The sequence below is a fragment of the Oryzias melastigma genome, linkage group LG9 (assembly GCF_002922805.2).
Source record: "Oryzias melastigma strain HK-1 linkage group LG9, ASM292280v2, whole genome shotgun sequence".
NCBI lineage: Eukaryota > Metazoa > Chordata > Actinopteri > Beloniformes > Adrianichthyidae > Oryzias > Oryzias melastigma.
Window position 1 is genome coordinate 33,095,256 of NC_050520.1, and position 20,061 is coordinate 33,115,316.

At 39.1% G+C, this 20,061-nt stretch overlaps 1 protein-coding gene across 2 annotated transcripts in view; it reads right to left on the reverse strand.

Moving 5' to 3' along the window:
- Window positions 1-6: 6 nt before the first annotated feature.
- The window catches only part of adgrd2 (adhesion G protein-coupled receptor D2), a 47,577-nt gene continuing 27,522 nt past the window's right edge, over window positions 7-20,061 (reverse strand). For both annotated transcript variants that reach the window (XM_036213718.1, XM_024276347.2), the window contains 9 exons: window positions 19,146-19,279; window positions 16,019-16,134; window positions 10,381-10,501; window positions 7,007-7,048; window positions 6,856-6,909; window positions 6,634-6,781; window positions 3,757-3,815; window positions 3,647-3,677; window positions 7-592 (listed from right to left, as the gene is read on the reverse strand). In XM_036213718.1, the coding sequence (XP_036069611.1) occupies window positions 585-592; window positions 3,647-3,677; window positions 3,757-3,815; window positions 6,634-6,781; window positions 6,856-6,909; window positions 7,007-7,048; window positions 10,381-10,501; window positions 16,019-16,134; window positions 19,146-19,279 (713 nt within the window). In that variant the 3' untranslated portion in view covers window positions 7-584. The remainder of the gene's footprint in view (window positions 593-3,646; window positions 3,678-3,756; window positions 3,816-6,633; window positions 6,782-6,855; window positions 6,910-7,006; window positions 7,049-10,380; window positions 10,502-16,018; window positions 16,135-19,145; window positions 19,280-20,061) is intronic.

Sequence of the window (20,061 nt, forward strand, 5' to 3'; positions counted from 1 at the left end):
TAACTGAATGGAAGCGCTTGCCAGAATTAACTAGACCGTCCCGTACAACTCCTTACTGGACCAGACCGGACCGCTCGGTGGAAATGAGGCTTTGGTTTCAGAGTGAATGCATCAGTATGGAGCACTGAGCATTCTCTACATCACAAGTGTGATCATTTTCCAACAGCATGTTTTCATCTGCTCTTGTTTCACAACTTACTGAATAAAGAAATACTCCAAAACACACTTTTAATCTTAATTTTCTTTATATATGTCCTCAATCGTGAGAAAAAAATGCCACAAGAGCATGTTAAAAACACCATTTCCATTGGACTGGGTCTTCAGGCTAAATCATCTAAAAACAGTCAATTGGATGCAACGTGATTCTCAGAAGGCATTACTAGAATAATAATCCCCCTCGCTAACTGTGCACATTTTAGTCATAATATCCATGAATCTTCATGGGGAGTTACTAGTCTGAGAGTGAACTGGAACAAGATGACGGTTGATCTTTCCTTGGTGATACTCGTCCCTGGGGTGTGTTTCCAGCTCTGTCCTGCCAGGAGTGTGTGGTCAATGGGAACAGGACGCGCTCCATCTGCAGTTCAGCAACCTGTACAGTGAAAAGCATTATCTGCAACGTCGCGCTCATTTGCCAACTCGTGTTGATGAACGTGTGCGTGTACAAAAGAGGGGGCGGTGGGGGTGCGCAGTGAGAGCGAGAGCAGGTGCTGGAGTGTTTAATGGCTGACGGTGTGAATGGCCACGGCCGTCCCTCCCTGACTGAGGAGGTAAACTTGCGCTTTGTTTCTGCAGCCAACAATGCAAGCGAGCAGCACTCAAACACCACAGCCGAGGCGCTCCTCGCAGACGCTTCTGCATTTAATGAATCCTATCGCAAACTTTCTACTCTTCCCTGCTGGCAAATTCAAAGCTTTTGACAGTGATTTAACCCTCCGCTAATACCACAACCATCTGCGGCGCGTCACTTTAAGAAAGGATGTGGCAGCAATTCTCACACAGACCTAATCCCATACAGCTAAATGGAGACCATCTTTTTTTATTTCCATCCTCCACTCAGCCCTCTGAACCACATTTAAATCTGTATTATCTGAAGACTTGCTCTGACCCAAAGGATTGAAGTCAACAAGAGGATGATGTCTTCTTCATCAGCCCTCAAAAGCTTTTACAGAGAAAATGCATCTTCTGTATATTGGGATCTGTGTCTACGTCTGGATAATAAGCATAGAAATGAGAGTATAAACAGAGCTCTGCCTTGAAAACAGCACGGCAGACTATATGGTGTATGAGTCAGTTCATTCACTCAGCTCAGAAAGCAAATGAGGGATTTCAATCAGCCCAGGATCAAATCATGTTTCCTTGTCTCAAGGCTGTTGCAGATACTCCTTTAATGTGATTTGAAAGCTCATCAGCAGTAAGAACACCAAGCTGAATGTGCTCCTTCCACAGGAAGGACAGAGGCCACAGGTGGATGCTGGGATACGAGAGGCGCTGACAGCAAAGCACATGCTGCAGAAACATGTGTGGGGTTGCTTTAAGCTGACTCATTTCTCAGACAATGCCCAATTAATTGGTTATCATTAATAGTAGTGCAATTTATGGAAAAATAATTCACTTTTATTACACAGAGAATAAAGATTATTAGTACAGCAGGTCTGTAGGCCTTTTGTTTATCACCCTGTTTATTCTTCCTGTTGAAATTGTAATATTAACTGAATTAATGAACCTCCTCCAGAATGCTACAGAGAAAATGTAGACTACAAAACGTGTCTTTTGGGATTTAGAAGCACACATTTCAGGGCATTAATTTAGCTGAAAAATACACATTTTCACTCTGGTGAAAACCGGGTTTCAGGCAAGGCTGCACTGACTTTGAATGAGTGCTGAGCTACAGGAAGAAAAAAAAAATAGAGAAAGGTCTGAACAATATAAAAAATAAGAATAGAAAGTAGCTATGGGTCCATGGATGGAAGAAGTTATGCTTCTTAGAATGGAGCCTTGGTTGGGAAGTTAGTCGGGGTGGAAGGATTCATTTAAGTTGCTATTCAACTCATATCATCATTTGCGGTTGACGATATGATTCATAGTCAATATTGGTTCATTTTGAATGATTTGATTCACTGACTGACTTCAACCAGTGTGACTCAGAGATGAATACCTGGTACTGAACAGTTCAGATGAAGATTTCCAGATTCCTTGTATTTCTTGCAAGATAATCAAGTGTAAATAAATTATATGTACAAATAAACAAGTAAACAAGAAAGAATGTCAAATTCATTCGCATTTTAGCTTGATAAAGTTCAGCCCACTGTTGTTTTTCCACATCGTAATAATCAAATACAAGTTTCTGGAACATTCTACTCCACTGTATGGTCACATGACTTTGCTAACTTCAATGTGTTTCCACACGCTGGACTGTAATGATGGTTGATCACATGTGTGGTCTGCTCTGTTGGCATTTGGTCATTTTTACATTATAGTAAAATAAACCACCGTACCTTTTATCTAATGATATTTTCCAATATTGAAGTAATCGATTTACTCCATTTTGAAATGATTTTATAATGACAATGAAAACCTGCTTCAGTCATTTCAGATTAGCTGGATTGTGAGCCCAGTGTCTGATGGACTGAACACGCCTGATTGGTTGAACCCCTGCTATATTGTCTCTAGATGTGTGTGTAAGAGTGATTGTGTTCCCTACAACACCGGCGACCTGTTCGGGGTGCACCCTGCCTTCGCCCAACAGTAGCTGGGAGAGGCTCCAGCAACCTTGTAACCCCAAAAGGAATAGATTAGGTTGAAAAAGATGGATGAATTGTTACACCCCCAGCTTTTACCTATTCTCATAAATACTCTTATTTGTATAATTCTGATGATATAAAAACAATGATTATCATTATAGGTGTAAAATTCCAGTAGACCATATGCATTAAAGTCGAGGCCTGGGGGCCAGATCCGGCCTGCTGGGTAATTATATCCGACCCACCAGATCATTTTATATTTTTGTCATTAACGGCTTGATGTTTTCTTGTGCTGGTAACTTATTGTAACATATTCTCATTTCCAACTTGTCACATATTGATGCATGATTAAGGACCGCTCAAAGTCAAAAATGTATGTTTTGGGTGTCACTAACACGTAGTTTTTTTTTTTTTTACATTAAATTAAATTGCCCTCCGGGCCGCAAACTGGTACCAATCTGGTACTGGGACATGAACCGGTTTCCTAACCTTAACCCAGTATTAGACGCAGATCAGTAGTGGTTCTGGACGCGGTACCAGATACGGTTAGGGTACCGACTGCGTCCCAAGGTGTGGTCCGAGTTAAAAAGTTATGTTTTTAAAGTTTAAAAAAAATCAGTTTTAGTGTATTTAATAAATATTAATCCTGTTTGGCCCGCGACCGAAGGTGTGTTTTGGATTTTGGCCCCCAGTGGGACCCCTGCTGTAGACCAAGAGTTGGCATGTACACTATTGAAAAAGCTGTGGATGTAGGGGAAAAGTGGGGATAAACGGCAAAGAACAAAAATAATATTAACAAGAGATTTAATGTGACTGGAAGATCAGAGAAACTCTTTTTAGTTTGGACATCGACAGTCATATTTCAACTCTGATGGAGTCAAACGACCAGTGAAAGTTCCTACCTGATGGCTTGAACGCCGTCAGCTGCACTACCTGTTAAAGCCAAAACAGATCAGATTTTAATCACAGTGATGCGCAGACTGTGCAGTCACAAAGCTGACGCGTAGCTTACTTGGTTTTCTGATGCTTGTTTCATGGAGAAACTCACAAAACTCTCCTTTCTGAAACTCTCTGATAAAAGAAAAGACATATTTTAAATTAGAATTGGCTTTTGTCTTCAGAAACCCAAACATTTATTTGTGCAAGGCCAAAGTCAAGCGGAGTATAAAAAAACAAAGCCTCAATTTTTAACACACAGAGAAACAATGAAGCTCTTGATATGAATCACAAATCAACAATGAAGTGATTTTTAAAGGCAGAATTGTTTTTGACAAAGTCGTTTTGTTCGTCATCCTGACTTAAAACAACAGGCTTTTTAACCATCGCTTCACACAAACAGGACAGACTGCTGTTGGCGGGACGCTCTCAGTGAGCTGCTGATGTTCAGTAGTGTTAAAAGTAAATGGGAATTCTGTGCAGTAAACATATCAAACCAATCTGTGCAGCATGTTCTTAACTCTGAATGTGGGTGACTTATACTATAGTCTTCTGTCAACTTAACCTCTTCTGACCCAGCGACCACAAACATGGACATCACGTTTAGTTAATTCTCCTTAACTGTGGCCCTGTGACTGGGTGTGTAGAGGGGTTAGCTCAAATATATTAGCTCAGATCTTAAGAGGTTAAAACAATATTTGATTTCTGTCAACCAAATAAAACAATCTAAGAGCACATTCCGAAGCAAACAGATCTGTCAACTGAACAGCATTTGTATTTTCCTTGAGCTCTCCCCTGAAGGAATCCTGCATAATGTGATAACTGATCATTTAGGGAGTTTTTGAAAAAAAAAAGTCTCTTTTGATTGACCAATTTATTTGCAAATATTGCACCTCTCGTGTTAGCTGTGAAGCCTCATAGTCTCATGGTTGACCTTAATGGGTGCTGCAAGTTTTTAGGTTGTCCAGTGTCATGGATTGTTATATAGAGGAGGGGCTGCATCTCCAGAGGACTGCAGGTTTGTCTAGAAGTTCCCTTGATACTCGCTCATTTACTATAAAGGACATCATGGAAGTGGAACGTACAGTTGTCGTGCATGTGATAAAAGGCATTGTAAGGCCGAATCTGAATTCTTCCCCTACCCCTACAGTTTCTCCCGACTCCTTCAATTGTAGGGGCATTTGAAGGGATAGGATTGCCCGCAGTAGTTTTTTTAAGGGCTAACTCTTGCGGTGGAGGGAAGTAGACTCATCCACCGCGAGGGTGTCGAGGAGAAGCACTTTTCTTCATGTGGGGGTGCTCTAAAGCACTTAAGTTTACATTGTAATGTAAGTGATGACTTCTTGTTTCGGTATGGTATTTTTTATGTTATTAAACTGATGTTCTTAGGTATTTCTGAGTGTTAGCAGCTCCGCGCTAACGTAGCTGACTGGTGACTATTGATGATGTCATCAAGTGGGAGTAGCGTCAGAATTTGAATACAGTTTTTCTAGTAGAGGAAGAATTTAGATTTGACATTTATGACCCACATGGTGATGATATTGCGCCCTTACGCCACACGCTAATCGTTCGTAAGATGCGAGTACTGGCTGCATGCATGGGCAATGCAGGTGATACGTAGGATGCCCACGCACAACACTTTTGTTTTCCAATTTCTTCATTTAGGAGTAAGGCTGTGCAAGAAGAAAACACTTATCATTGGAACAGGACTAACTATCTCCTTGCATTGTGCGCAGGATTTTGGAGGTTGAAGAAACGTCTTGACGCTTACTTCCCCTGACATTTGTTTAAATGTCGGATTGTTGCCCGCAGCATACCCATAGAAAACAATTAGAGCATTTTCGCTCTACCGGCTCTACTTACTCACAGAGCGGTCTGTGGTCTTGATATGTTGTGTGGACCACCTGCTTGGCCTGAACAGTTTAGTCCATTTTTCACCCGCAGACAGCCAGTATTCACCCATAAGAGCCATTATGACTAAACATTAAGATAAATGATTTCACATTCATTTATTCTGTCCAAATTGTGACTTTATTATCTTCAAAGGAGCGTCCACTTCTGTTCAGGTAAACTGCTGAGTCATGGACTGATGTAGTTCCTCTTTTTGAGAGGAATTGTTCATTCTTTCCAGTCCACAGATCAGAGCTCTCCTGACTGCACTGGACAGCATAAACACATTGTTCAACGTGCCGTCCTCATGTGGATCTGTTTACTGGTTCCTTCTGACTTTGTAGGTGGAGATCCTGGTCAGAACTGAAATATTCTGATAACTTCTAACAGCTTACATTTAAGTGGGATGTGGGAGTCAAACATGAGATTCCAGTTTCAGATTTATGCTGGAGAGGTCCAATAAGGGTAAACAATTCTCCTCTGTGCTTGGCCTAACGCAGAAGTCTGCAACCTTTAACACTAAAACAGGTATTCGGTCTAGTTTAATGCAGACCAGAACCCAACGAGGGCCACAAAGTCTCACTTTATCGTTAAAAATGCACAATATTTATGCTATTTTGTCAACTAAACATTGTAACTTGAATGTAATTGTAACTTAAATATGGCAAAAACCAAATTAAAACAGTGTATATATATTTATATATATCAGTTGTAACTTCTTCAATTTCTGACAGCAGCCCACACTAGTTCCTTTCAACATAAAACCCACCCTGTGTCAAAAAGCTCCTCCTGCTGCAGCCGATTTACTTAAAATCAGAATGCAAAACTGTCCCAATCGGTCCTAATTATGCCTCACATTTAAACAGATCCTAAACATGAATAACTTCATGCTAATGAATTACAGAAACATTAACTGAACATTCTTGAGGTTCACACAGCATACTGTGAATGAATAACAAACCTCCCTAAATAAAATACATCACAGCATCCAACTGCTTATACTCTATATCTAATTAGACCTGATTACCAGTATCTATAACAAAAGTCCTTGTTGTTTGCCTACCGTTCTTAATCACTAATGACATGGAGGTGGAACTGTTGGCTCCTGAGGTCTCACTGGTCTCTGGACTGGAAGGAGTTGGAGGACTGCGGCTCCAGGAGGAAACCGGGACCCTCTGGGAATGTAGGAAGCTGTTTGGCTGGGAGCAGTTCTGAAAACATATCCCAATTTTATAAGGAATTACAAAAAAGTTTCTGTCATAGGATGGCTTTTGTGTCCACTCACCGTGAAAGATAAGGCCTTTCGTTTTTCCTTGATCCTTTTGATGGCATTCCTCACCTATGTGAGAAGCAGCAGAAGGTTTCTCCAAAAGGCCTTGCTGTCTCCACAAAGACCCACACTGCCTCAAATGCAACACAAACAAATGCTTCCTTACCTCACTGTTGTAAACAGCGTATACTAAAAAGATGTACAGGCCCTGTGGAGAAGAGCAAGAAAAAAATATTTGAGAATTAATCTATGCTACAAATGCCATGCTGTGATATGCACTGCCCGAGTGGCTCCTCTTCCTTTCTGCAGCTGCAAACGGACAGAAACGAAGAACAAAAAGGGACCCTGTAAAAACTGCTGTTAAATACAATGCAGTAGAACATGTTTATATAGGTGATAAATGTTTGGGAGACCAGACGTTAGTCTAACAGCGGTTTGCAACCTTTAATGCGAAAAGAACTATTTGGTCCAAATTCTTATGGACCAGGACCAAGTGAGAGATGCAACCTAATGAGGAAATTAAAACATATATTTTTTAAATGTAGCATTTAAAAATTTACAATGTCTGAACTATAATGGTGTTTTATTATTCAATAAATAACTTGAACTTCTTTACTTTTTGTGATACTATACTACATACGAGTTCCTTTCAAAATAAAACACTGTATTAAACACTGAAAAAAGTAAATCATTTAATGAATTAAATGTTCTGTAATTTGTTACATTTAAAGTTATTAGGGTTCATCAAATCCAATTAACTAATTTAAATTAATTACTATGATAGTTTACTCAACTTAAAGATTTAATTTAATACAAAATAATAATTTAGTTGCAACAAGTTGTTTCACTTTTTACAGTGTAAGTTCTTCCTGCTGCAGAAGTTTTATGAATTAAAAATGTAAGAAAAAAAAAACAAAACAAAATGAAATGCTTTTTTTTATAAGTATGGCTTTGGTGCTTATACCTGCTTTTGTTAGTAAAAAACAAATGTAGAATCCAATTTCTTTTTTAATCTTTACATGTAAATGGAATTCCATACTTTAAGACCTTTGCCTCTGAACTAGACTAGACACTGCTGCACAGCAGATTAGAATACGTGCTTTAATTAACTCAATTAAAACAAACTCAACTTTTATTCAAATTGTTTGCATATTTATAAAGCCATGGAGCACAGTCTGCAGACCCCTGCTCTTAAACCTTACAAAGACAAACGATTACAAAAAAACTAAACGTTTATCCAAGCCAATGTCTCATTTTAAAGGGAAAAATAGAAAAAAATTGGAGATTACTCAAGTTTCCAAATTTTTGTCTTTGTACTACAAAGAACCTTGTTGTGATTAGAAGTGCAGACGGTGCTCGGCCACTGCGCCAACCTCAAGATGAGTTCAGAGGAAACAGCTTTTAAATGTCCCACTTCTACTTGATTTGACTTCAGACAGAACCGGACACATAATTCAGCCAATAAATATAATTGACAAATATTTCATTTTCTTTCAACTGAGGCACACAGCAACTCACAGGAGTCCTATCTCTGCTGAGCCTTTTATTGAGCACAGTTTTGTTTCATTACCACCTCTCCCTATTTTCATAAAAAGAAAGGCTGGCTAGGCCTGATCCTCCTACCTACATGAGGAAAAACTCCTACTGTAGTGTTATCTGGCCTCAAATGGACACTGGCAGTAAATCTAAATTAACTAGCATCTCTCTGGGGTCACCCAGGGGCTAGCTCGTTTTGATTAATTAGAGCCCGGGAAGGGCAAAGAGGGGTAGGAAAGGCTTAAACGGACAAGCAAAGAGAAAGAAAGCACATTTTCTGAAAGGTGTAAAGGAAACAAGAACAGAGTATGGAAAATGGTGAGCATAAGCAGCGCATGGGAGAGGAAGTGAATGACGTTTTATTTGTGGAGGAGAGCTGAAGTCGGATGTGGTCTGACCTGTCGTTCAAAGCTCTGGCTGCTGCCTCCCAAACATACGAACACAAAGACTCACACATAAGAGTGCAAGAAAAGATACAGAGGATCGTTTTTCAGGCGACAGACAAAAATAGTAGAGAACATTAATAAATAAAAGTCATAGGAAAATTGTAAGCAGATATTGACTTAAACGCTGCAATAAATGGAAAGGAGTTTGAATCTACTTTGATTGAACATATTTTGAAAAAAAAAAAAAATCTACATTTAGATGATTTGTTTTCACTAGGCTTGTATCTTTCACTCTTACATGATTCAAATCACATTTCAAAAATCTGAACAAAATTAAGTTACTTTAGTCCAAAATCTTGAGATATCTATCTCTCTCTCTAGATACATGGATATATTGATAGAGCGATATTTAGAGCTTATTTAGCTTTCATGAAGCTAAATAAGCACGAGAGTGTAACAGTACTAATGCACGCATGCATTGAGTCTACTATTGTCATCTATTCCGTTATTATGATTTGCATTTTAAAATGAAATGTCAGTTCTTGTTTTTGTATTGTGTTTAATAAAATTCTCCAAAAAGTTCGACTTATTCTCCAGTTTGAACTGTGAAGCAAATTTACATCTTTTTACCTTTTTACCAACATAATGTCGTTTCTATCAGTGTTTTTGAACAGATCCCCTTTTCTATACGCATATTCAGTTAATGATTGGTAACTAAAAAAAAAAAGCTTTTCAGAGAAGAGGTGAAAGATAATATAGCATAAACTAAGTCCAGTTGACTGCTTTTTATACCTAATGCTTTAACAAACAAGCCTCCATCACAAAGTTTTTCATGGAATTTGAAGCAAAACCTCCAATTATTAATCAAATTAATTATCTTCCTTTCTTCCAAAAATACTAAAGAAGTAGCTGCAAAATAGGAATATGTATGCTTTTTACAAGATGAAAAAAAATCAATTACTAAACTTATAAATTAGCACACATTTGATTTTTTGTCAAGATTGTTTGTTTAAAATTGAGTAATAGAGAAATATTTATGAAAGGCTTTTCATGAAACGGGTCAAAAGAAAGAAAATAACTGGAAATTGATAAACCTACTAATTTTGCAATAAAAAATATTTTGTAAATGTTTTTTAACCAAACATCCATAAAGCACATAATCTTTTATTTATTTAAAAAAGGACAATTGTCTCCATGTGATGCAATTTAAAAGTTTGTATTTGGTTTGTGGTTCAGATTTGGATGCTTAATTGCCAACATGTATTTATTCACAGTGTGCTGAGAAATCCTTATAGTAAATCTCTTTAAGTAAAAAATGCAGGTTGTGAGTACTTTGTACTCTTGAGTACAAATGGGTTTTTTCATGTTTTCATTTGTAATTTCTTTTGCGTTGTCGCAGTCGTATGCATTTAGCTTTTCTCTCATATTCTTGTTCTGTATTTGAATCACTTTGTTGTGTTTGAGACATTTACAACCTACCTTTCTTCATGTCGTTGAATGGTGTAGAATTCTCTCTCATCGTACACTGTCTCATTGTTATACACTTCCAATCTTGGTTTAATGATTCTTCAGAACACCACATTCTATTGCTGTGGCTCTCTACAAAACATTTGCTTACTTGGAAAGAATTGAGCGCGATGAAGACATAAGCCATGACCACAGACAGGTGGACCAGCACTCCACACAGCCAAGTCAGACCCAGGACGGGCAGCAGGATGAGAACCGGGCGAGTGACGGCCCTGTGAACACACACGTATACATCAGATGATTGGAGAAAGTCTTCCTCCAGCAGTTCCATGTGTTTATGTGTCAGGTTATTAGAAATGATTGTATGGTTCTTTACAGAAGCGTCAACACAGGCATACATGCAGGATTAAACCAAACTCTGCCTCTGTGTTTAGAGGCTCAATGTCAGCCAGCTGCTGTCAAGTAGCTTAACTTGATGGACTGATTATCAGTTGGTGTGGGGACCTCAACAAAACACAAGTGACCATGTCTTTGTGAGCTAAAGCTAAAGAGAAATATGTCAGAAGTTACCCTGTATAGGAAAAGAAAGCTGAATGAAACCACCTCTAAATCTTTTTATTGGAAAGTATTATTTTACTTTTTTTCTATTTTTACTTTCTGTACTTTACACCACAACATGTGGTTATGACTCATTTAGAAGATTGCATAAAGAATGAAAGTTGCATATGTATCTACAGTTCTATGATTCCCTCTGGTTCCTGCATTCTCATAAGAAGAGTTTGGGACCACGCTCCCGATAACACAAGACTTTAAAGCCTCACGTGGGTCACCGGGAGGTCACAGGTGACTTTGTTGTTTGTAAATTCTAAAACTGCGCGTGTGCCTGAAGGATCATTCAGAACTTGAAGCACAGCTTCTGGTAGTCAGGACAGATGAATTAGAACCCCTAGTGTCTATGTCAAAAGCATCAGTAGTTTAATTTGAATAAATACAAAGCATTGTGAATTTGATCTGACCACAGAAAACCAAAGAAGAGATGTTTGGCAAAACTTCTGAAATACTAACGGCAGTAAAAATGCTAATGTGTAACTTCAGATAAAAAATGCTAAAAGAAGAATTTTAAGAGAAAATTTGTTTGAATATAATAAATGTGATATTTTTCATTGATTATATCCAAGTATTTGTAGAGTTTGTATATTTACACATGTTAAGCTATAAGGCTGATCAAGTCTCTTGACACAAGTAACTGTGTGTATGTGTGTATAATGTCTTTAATCAGATCAAAGGTTGGATTAGAATTCAACTGTGTACAAGGGGCCTTAAAAATGTATCATATTCTGTTAACATCTGTCACACTCTGATCAGAATAAATCCTTTGACATGAATTTTCTAAAATAGCATAATTGATTGTAGAAGAAGTAGCAGAGTCCTGTTGTAGACAATCATGGCTGCAGTTCACAAAGACTGAGATGATCTTCTGAGCCAGATCAAACTTTGTATTTGTTTAGATTTTTTAAAGTGACTATTTGCATGAAATGTTCTAAATTTTTTCTTGGCCCAACACATTTTCCCACCCACACTCATCATATATTGAATGGTTTCCTCCAGGTCACTTTTTGACGTTTCAAGTGTCCTCAACTCATCATTTTTTAACGTACTGGCTGCTCCAATTAAATCATGGGTCCCCAACCACCAGGCCACAAACTGGTCCCGGTCCGAGGGGTGCTTGATGCTAATTAGAGGTCCCCAGACCATGGGACGCGCACTGGTACCTTAATCCAGTACCCTAACCCTAACCAGGTGCCGGTTCCGCATCGGGTACTTCATCTGGTACCCTGTCCGGTACCGCGTCCCAAGGGTTGGGAATCCTTGATTTAATGGGAACAGCCAGCATGTGAAAACGTCAAACAGTGACGCAGAGGGGGCCAAAACCAAAAGTCAATATATGACGAGTTGGGTGAGAGAATGTATAGATGGCCGCCAACCTGGATGAAGGGATAGGGTTAGGGTTACAATTGGGTTACGTGTGGACAATGCAGAAATATGCATCTTGCCCGCATGTATTACGTCTAAAAGCTGAACAGTGTTTGCTTTGACACATGTAGAAGAGGGAGAGACATTCGGTTGATCATTTCTACATTCCATAACTTTAGTCCTCCCTCCTCTACAAGTAGCCACTAGATGAATCTGAGGAGTAAAGAGTGAGAGAGGATAGTTCTTTTGAGTTCACTGATTAAGAGTTGAAGCAGTCTGGCCGGTCGATCGCACAAATTCACGATTGTTTGCACAGTTTCACTGCTTTAGCATTTTCGCATTCAAAAGCACACACACTGTCCTGAAGCCGCTCCTCTGCTCGGAGACCCGGTACTCCTGAGTGCGGCAGCTAGTTCGTGTGGAGCAGCCGGCTGGACCGCGTTTCAAAGCCTCTTTCGGAGCACACATGTAACAAAGCATTCCCCCTTTGCAGACACGGAGCTCCGACGTCCGGCTGTTTTGCTTGGACTCACGGTTCTTTATGCCCCAAAGCCTCATACCTCATATCTCATATATCTAAACATGGTGTAAAAGCCAGCGCAGTAATCACCCACAATCGGAGTAAATTGTTTATGTGCATCACGATTGGATCAACAATCACCATAACCCCCTTATCTCAATCGGAAGGAAATTTTGGTCCAAATGAATCTGATGGGGCCCTGCGACAGACTGGCGACCTGTCCAGGGTGTACCCCGCCTTCGCCCATCAGTGGCCGGGATAGGCTCCGGCACCCCGCGACCCCGAAAGGGACGAAGCGGTCAAGAAAATGGATGGATGGATGAATCTGATGGGGTCAAAATATCCTAAATGGAGTGTTTTTCATAAAGCCTTTTTTATTCTGATCAGGCTTTTAATCCTGTTACTTGTGTCCATGTAAATGCAGCTATTGATTTTTTTTAGATAGTTTTAAATATAATATCTCTGCAGATATTCCCTCTATAAATTTCTTACCACAAAAAAAAAAAAAAAACTCTGAGCAACTTCAAACTTGCGGACTGCTAAAGTTATTTTTCTGTTCGTTGGCAATCATCTTTTCAATGATCTGGTGCTTATATGGCCAATAAACATTTCACAGGGCAAGAAAAAGGTCGCCTTTGTTCAAATAACTATTGTCAGTGCGGTGCTGCACCTGGGTAGAAAAATTGAGTTTTCAGGCTGCAGTCTGTGCAAGGACAAAGCCGACTGTCTCTTCTGTTTAGTTTTGAAAGTCGTTCTAGCTCTAATCTCCTGAACTGACGAAACACAGCTGGCGCATACATCTCCTTCAGTTTGTTTGCAACGGAATGAAAAGAGGACAGAGGGAGAGCGGTGTTGAAACATCTCCATCAACATTGGACTGCAGATACATCATTTAAATGTTCTTTTGAGACAGGAACAGGTTTTAAGTGTTGTGGGTTATGTATGCTTAACAGAAAAGCACCTCAGATTGCTTCAGAAAATAAAAAGTCTCAATCTAACCCATCAAGAGTGACCATAATACGAAGATGAAATTGAAACATTTGATTGGGTTTTGATAAATAACCCGTTATAAAACTAAGACTTATGAAAAAAAAACAAAAACCAAAACAGGAGAGAACATCAATGAAGTACACTGAACTAAAAGTGCGTCTTTGGTTCTGGTAAAAGAGACTTTTCCCGAGTTTAGCTGCATTCACATCAAGTATCTGATGCACCTTCAGGAGCGCACAAGCATTCTTGATTGCACTTGTGGCTCTGTGCTAGACTGGCAACCTGTCCAGGTGAATCCTGCTTTCTCGCAGAAGTGGCTGGGTTAGGCTCCAGCAGCCCGGTGACCCCGAAAGGGACAAAAGCGGTTTAAAAAATGGATGGATGGATCTATTTAGATAGATCTCAGGAACCTTGGAAAGATCAGGATTTGTATCTGCAGTAGAAAGTAGAGCTGGTCTATGACCTGTCTTTAGAGATCAGGGCCAGGTCTCAGCCCACCTCAGATGTAGACTATAAGACTGTGCTTTTGAATTGCCGCCACTCCACCTCAAGAATGACTATATTCATTATTGACTCTCCTCATGTTAACTATACTTGACTGACAGGGGGCAACTCCAAATAGAAAATGACCAGAACCAATACACAATTGATAAAACCAAATCCAGGAGCACAATCCTCACAGAACAAGCTAAAAAGAATAGCCAGTCCTAACGATAGCTCTGTGATCTCTGGATCCATTAGCAGAATGCAGCAAGAGCCGCACTACATGGTGGAAAGCAGAGCCTGTATCCAGTTCTATCAAATACTATGTACAGATGGGGGGCCATGATGCAGCGGTAGGGCGGTTGACTTCTGATCGGAAGATCGCAGGTTTGATTCCCACCTTGTTTGTCCATGTGTTGAAGTGTCCTTGGGCAAAACAATGAATCCCACATTGCCTCTGGTGAAAGGTTGGTGCCAGCGTTAGGCAGCGCAGCAACCACCAGTGTGTGAATGGGTGAATGGGTCTTTGACTGTGAAGCGCTTCAGGCCTTCGAGGAAGGTAGAAAGCACTATGCAAGTATACGCTATTTACTATTTACATACCTGGTGTGAGCATTAGGCATGTAATGTGTGTTCAAGAAAGCGCTGAATGTCATGTTTACACTGGTCTGTGGCTACCCAATACATGTCCTCAGTTGGGAGAGGGTTGGTGCGAAAAATCTGCCGATGCAAATCTTGTGAATCTTGCTCCAGGATTTTTCCTTCACAGCTCTATTCTGATGTACAAAAGACTTGATGTCATATAATTCCAGCTGGGCACAAACTGCTATTATTAGTTTCTCCTCTGTTATTACTTTTCAAACTGGCAGTTCTGTGAATTAAAAAGGGTGCCATCCATACATTACAACCAAAGTCCCTGATTGGTCAAAGTTCAAATGGTTTTGGTTTCAAAGTGCATTCAATTGCTGCATATTTTTATGCAGAGCCCAAAAACGTTTGTTAAAAACTTGCGTAGTGACGTTTAAAAATTAGAGTTTTGAACTTAGAAATCTGAAATGTACATATCCATGAGCTTACATAGACTTTACATTGGAAGTAGTCGCTTACACAGGTGTTGATGAGGCCGATGTGAACTTAGGAAAAGAGGCAAAGTAAGTCCAGCTTTTTCAAAAGAATGCATGAATGTATATATCAAAATACTGTAACTTCTTGGTTGAAATGCCTTTGAAAATACGGTGTTAATCCTTATATGAATTGTGTTAACTCTTGTTTCAATAAAGGGCCTAAAAGAGACTCCAAAATATTGCCTCAGACTTACATATACCAGGACTGCTTAACAACTGGTAAAAAGTTAAAATTCTTACTCCCCTTTTTTAAAATAAAAGTCATATTTCTAACATCGATCATGTGAACCATCGAGCAGAAGATAGCACCACTGGATAGATGGTACAACAAAAACACACTTGTAGAAGAGTAGAGGTTTAAAGGACAGACCCAAAGTTGCACCCCATCCCACCCCTGAAACACACACACAAGCAGATGAACAGACACACACAACTGTGCTAGGACCAGGTGTTAAGTTGATAAGCCTTTTCCAACTCCCACTGTGAACTCTTAAACTCTCACACAGTCTCTATTGACAATGACTGCTCACCCAAATAGAAAGTAGTACTCCTGTGTGTACGGGTGAGGGAGGGGGAGGGAGGGAATGGCAGAGAGAGCGTGGGCGCACAAGAGAGAAAAACCTTTTATGAAAGAGAGAGCACAGAATGCAGGACGGGAGAGAGTGACACAGAGCGGTAGACATGCCATTGAATCTCACCAAGTGAGGTCAAAGGTCTGCATCTTTGATGCTGAGCTTGGACTGAGCATCTTAGCTCGTCGATGAGCGCTGGAAACGGTCACCATGACAACCCGACACAGCACAACTGCATTGACCTGCAGGCAGAGGACAACAGCATCAACATGGCCTCGGTCAAACATGAGACGTGCCGCTGCAGATCCACTTATCCTCACGCTCCACGGAGAGGAGGGAATCGTGCCCCACCCGCTCAGGGAGAAGAAAAAACAGATCACAGCAAACCTCAGCTTCTGCAGAGACCACGAGATGGAGGGAAAAGCTTCTTCCTTTAATATTTTTGCACAGGAGAGTTTGAGCTCATTTTAAAATGAGATTTCATACTTCCTATGCTACTTTTAAGGTCCTTTTTTGATTATTGGGTGTTGTATTTTATTTGGTTGTTTGGGAATTAATTTCCTATACTTGACAGTCTTGTCTCTTGGCACAACCCCTAAGTGGCTGCTTAATTCAATGTATTATGTCTACACAATAATGGAGACATTTTAAAAAAGATAGCCAATGTTGCATTTGCACATCTACAAGCAGACAAATCTTGTTACCATGACATAAAAAAACATTTTTGGAGCTCAAATTGATTTAGTTCATGGAATAATAATAATAAAAAAAAGCATACTTAAGGAGACAAACAAAAGAGATGAAAAATCTATACATAGAAATGTCAAATTCAAGATGCTTAGACACAAGGGGATTGGAAAATAAAAAAATTAAAGTAAAGCTATGTCCAAATTCCTTCACTACTCACTATATAGTAGTTTTGTAGTGCTGTCCGAATCTAAAATGACAAAATTGAATACACTAGAAATTTCCTAACATTTCTTTGCAAAAAACTAGCGTCCATCAATGCTCAGATTAGTGAATATAGACCACCATGCATTATGATTGAACAATTTTTGCAGAAAAAAGTATTTAAATGTAACTTTTTAACAAATCATCAAGTTTTCATGACGTCGGGAAATGTTTGTATTGATTCAATTTTCTTTGTGAATTGGTGACGTCATATCAGGCATTTAAAAAAAAGAAAGTAAAGTTGTGAACTTAGTGTCTGAATTGCTTTTAAAATCCAGGGTGCTAGATAGTCCCACACTGTATAATGTTATAGTACGATTAGGGTGGAAATTCAGACACAACCTAAGAGAGATACATACTCATAAATATACTGTAGATCCACATACACATGTAAGTGAAGCCTTTATAATTACTACTAATCATAAATAGTAAATAATCTTTAATAAATAATAAATAATCTTTCCTTAACTACTTTACTTATTTTTACATAAGACATTTTTGTGTTTATCAGGGTCAGGTTTTCAAAAATCCATCCCAGCAGACTTAGCTTCTGGTAGACCATAAAGAGACACGGTATAAAGCACGGCATTTGAAACACTGCTGCTAATGTCAGAAAAAAAAGACATTTTTGGACCTTTGAACATAAAAATCTCTTATTTAAAATGTGCAGATTGAAACAGATCTTTTTTGTTACATTGTTGTACTTTTGTCAGTCACACCAGGTTTAAGGTGTAAATCCTCCACTGCAGTCTTGACTTGTATTAATGACTCCCAGCTGATTTGAGTCTCTAGTTTTCAGTTATTTTTTTCTAGTCTTCCGCTTTCTCCAATGTTTGTTTCTCTATGGGCTCCGTCAAGTTTAAGTGTATTTATTAAATGTATAGGTTTCTATCGTGAAGCCTGGTCTCCTGCATATTGGGTCCTACATCACAAGCTCCTGACAAGCCAAATCCACAAAAAACTAAAATAATTCTACAACATTACAACATTAACTTTAAAGATTTTGTAAATTAAAAAAATATTTTTGGAATATTTTGCATTTTGAAAATGATTTCTTGTTCAGATATTTAGAACAAAATTGAGTCAGAGCTTACACTGATATGACTTGTCACTAGCATTTGCATATATCAGGTGATGTAAATACAAAGTACGGCAAGGTTACACAAATAGAAAAGGAAACGTTGTTTTAGTTTAGACCAAGTAGTTACGGATCAAATTAAGCTGCAAATGGTGAAGCCGGTAGCTCCACCCAAAGTATGAATGACATCGCTGCAGGCACTCATTGAAAAAGTGTTAGTCCTTTAATATAGGAGTCTTAGGTCCAATGTTGAGATTCTTTGAATTACCATAATGCTACCTGTAATTTCCATAATTCATATAGCATATCATATAGTCATGTTCTTTTGGCTGTTTTCCTTTATGTCAATCACTCCAAGTTAAGACTGTCAATTGTCCACAGCTATCTGGTGTCAATAGTCCTTAGTGTTTCTTATGCTATGTCCAAATTCCTTCCCTACTCACTATATAGTGCGTTTGGCATTTTGTAGTGCTGTCCGAATCTACAAATCCAGAATCTAGTCCCCAAAATTTGGAAATACTAGTGTGCATCAATGCTCTGAATTGCTTTTTAAAGTCAAGGGCATTAGATAGTCCCGCACTGTCATTTTTTAGTCATTAGGGATTAGGGTGGGAATTCGGACGTAGCCTTCATCTCCAATTTGGAGTTATTCATAGTCTGGTCATCTGCTGTGTCACCTTTTTGTGTCTCTATGGGTTTTTGTCATGCTTAAGTTTATTTAATGTTCAATTTTCCTCCACCACGCTTGGTTTCCTGCATATTGGGTCCCACAGCACCTATTCCTGACAAACCCTGATGCACAGAATTCAAATATAAATATTTTTTTGTCTGATACAGCAGAATACTGAATAGAAAATATTTGTATTGTGAAGTAAAAAAAAACTAACAATGGTTAAATTAGGTTAATTTCAAAGTAGCACAAAAGCCCTGTCAACTTCAAAGACTTTTTATGTTAAAAAGTTCTTATCAAATCGATAAAATGATTCCATAACATGTGTTGCAGTTATTGTGTTAAATGTGTAAATTCAAAGTTACAGGAAAAAAAAAACAAGCTGTTTCAGTTAAATCTAAAATGGTTAGGGGGAGTTTTAAACATTTCAGTGAGCTCAGGTATTAGAAATTCATGATTTTTATTTTTATTTTTTACTGAGGACTCATCTCTTTTTGAAGGATTGAACTATAGTAGATTCACATTTGAAAAACTTTCTGAAGAAGAATACGTACCGCTAAGACAAACACAACAGGGCCCACAAAGGCCCAGATTGTGTCAGTCTGCACGTTGAGCCAGCAGTGATCTTCTGCTTTGTATTTGTCCACTGATACCGCCAGTGTTACACCAACAATCAGGACAGGCACTCCTGGAAAACATTGTGATGAAGAAAATGAATCGTCGCTGAACTCTGACTGAAAAAAAGATGTTTAAAGATGTACTTTAGTAAAATGGATTATTGGCGCTTGTTCAGTTAAATATTTTGTCTGTTCTGCTCCTGGTGGCTGTTTAGTCTGAGCAGCATTCTGAACAAATGCATGGAGATGCCAGTCCCATCTGACTGTTTGTACGACCAGCTCACATGGTGTTCTCAGCTCATCATGCGACAAAACAAACCCTCGCAGACAGATTTGGCAACATGAACAGCTGCAGGATGTTTTTTCAAAAACTGGGTTAAGGCTGAGAGTAACATGACAAGACACCGCGTAATGTTTTCTAGGTGGGATATAATAAAAACAGCCTTAGGACTGATAGGAACAGGACCTACACAGGTCAAGAGTTATCAGAAGCCACAAAATGAGTTAACGTCATTCTAAGCATGACCAGCTTTCCAAACCGATTGTTTGAGCAGCTGCCCGAGTGGCTGGTCTTTAAATGAACATGCTGGATGTAGAGATCCTGGGCTGGTGTGGTTATACATGGTCTCCGTTTGAGGAGCTGGTTGGATGTACTGTCAAATTCTTTGAAAAGCCTTTGGAGACGGCTGATGGTAATGAACATTAAATTCATGAGCAACAGCTCTAGTGGACATTCTTGCTAGCTGCATGCCAACTGCACGCTCCATGAAAATCTGTGGCAGGCGTGTGCACACATTGGGCTGTAGGGGTGTTTGAGCCCCTTTTGCCTCGTATTAAACATTGTTGCATTTAT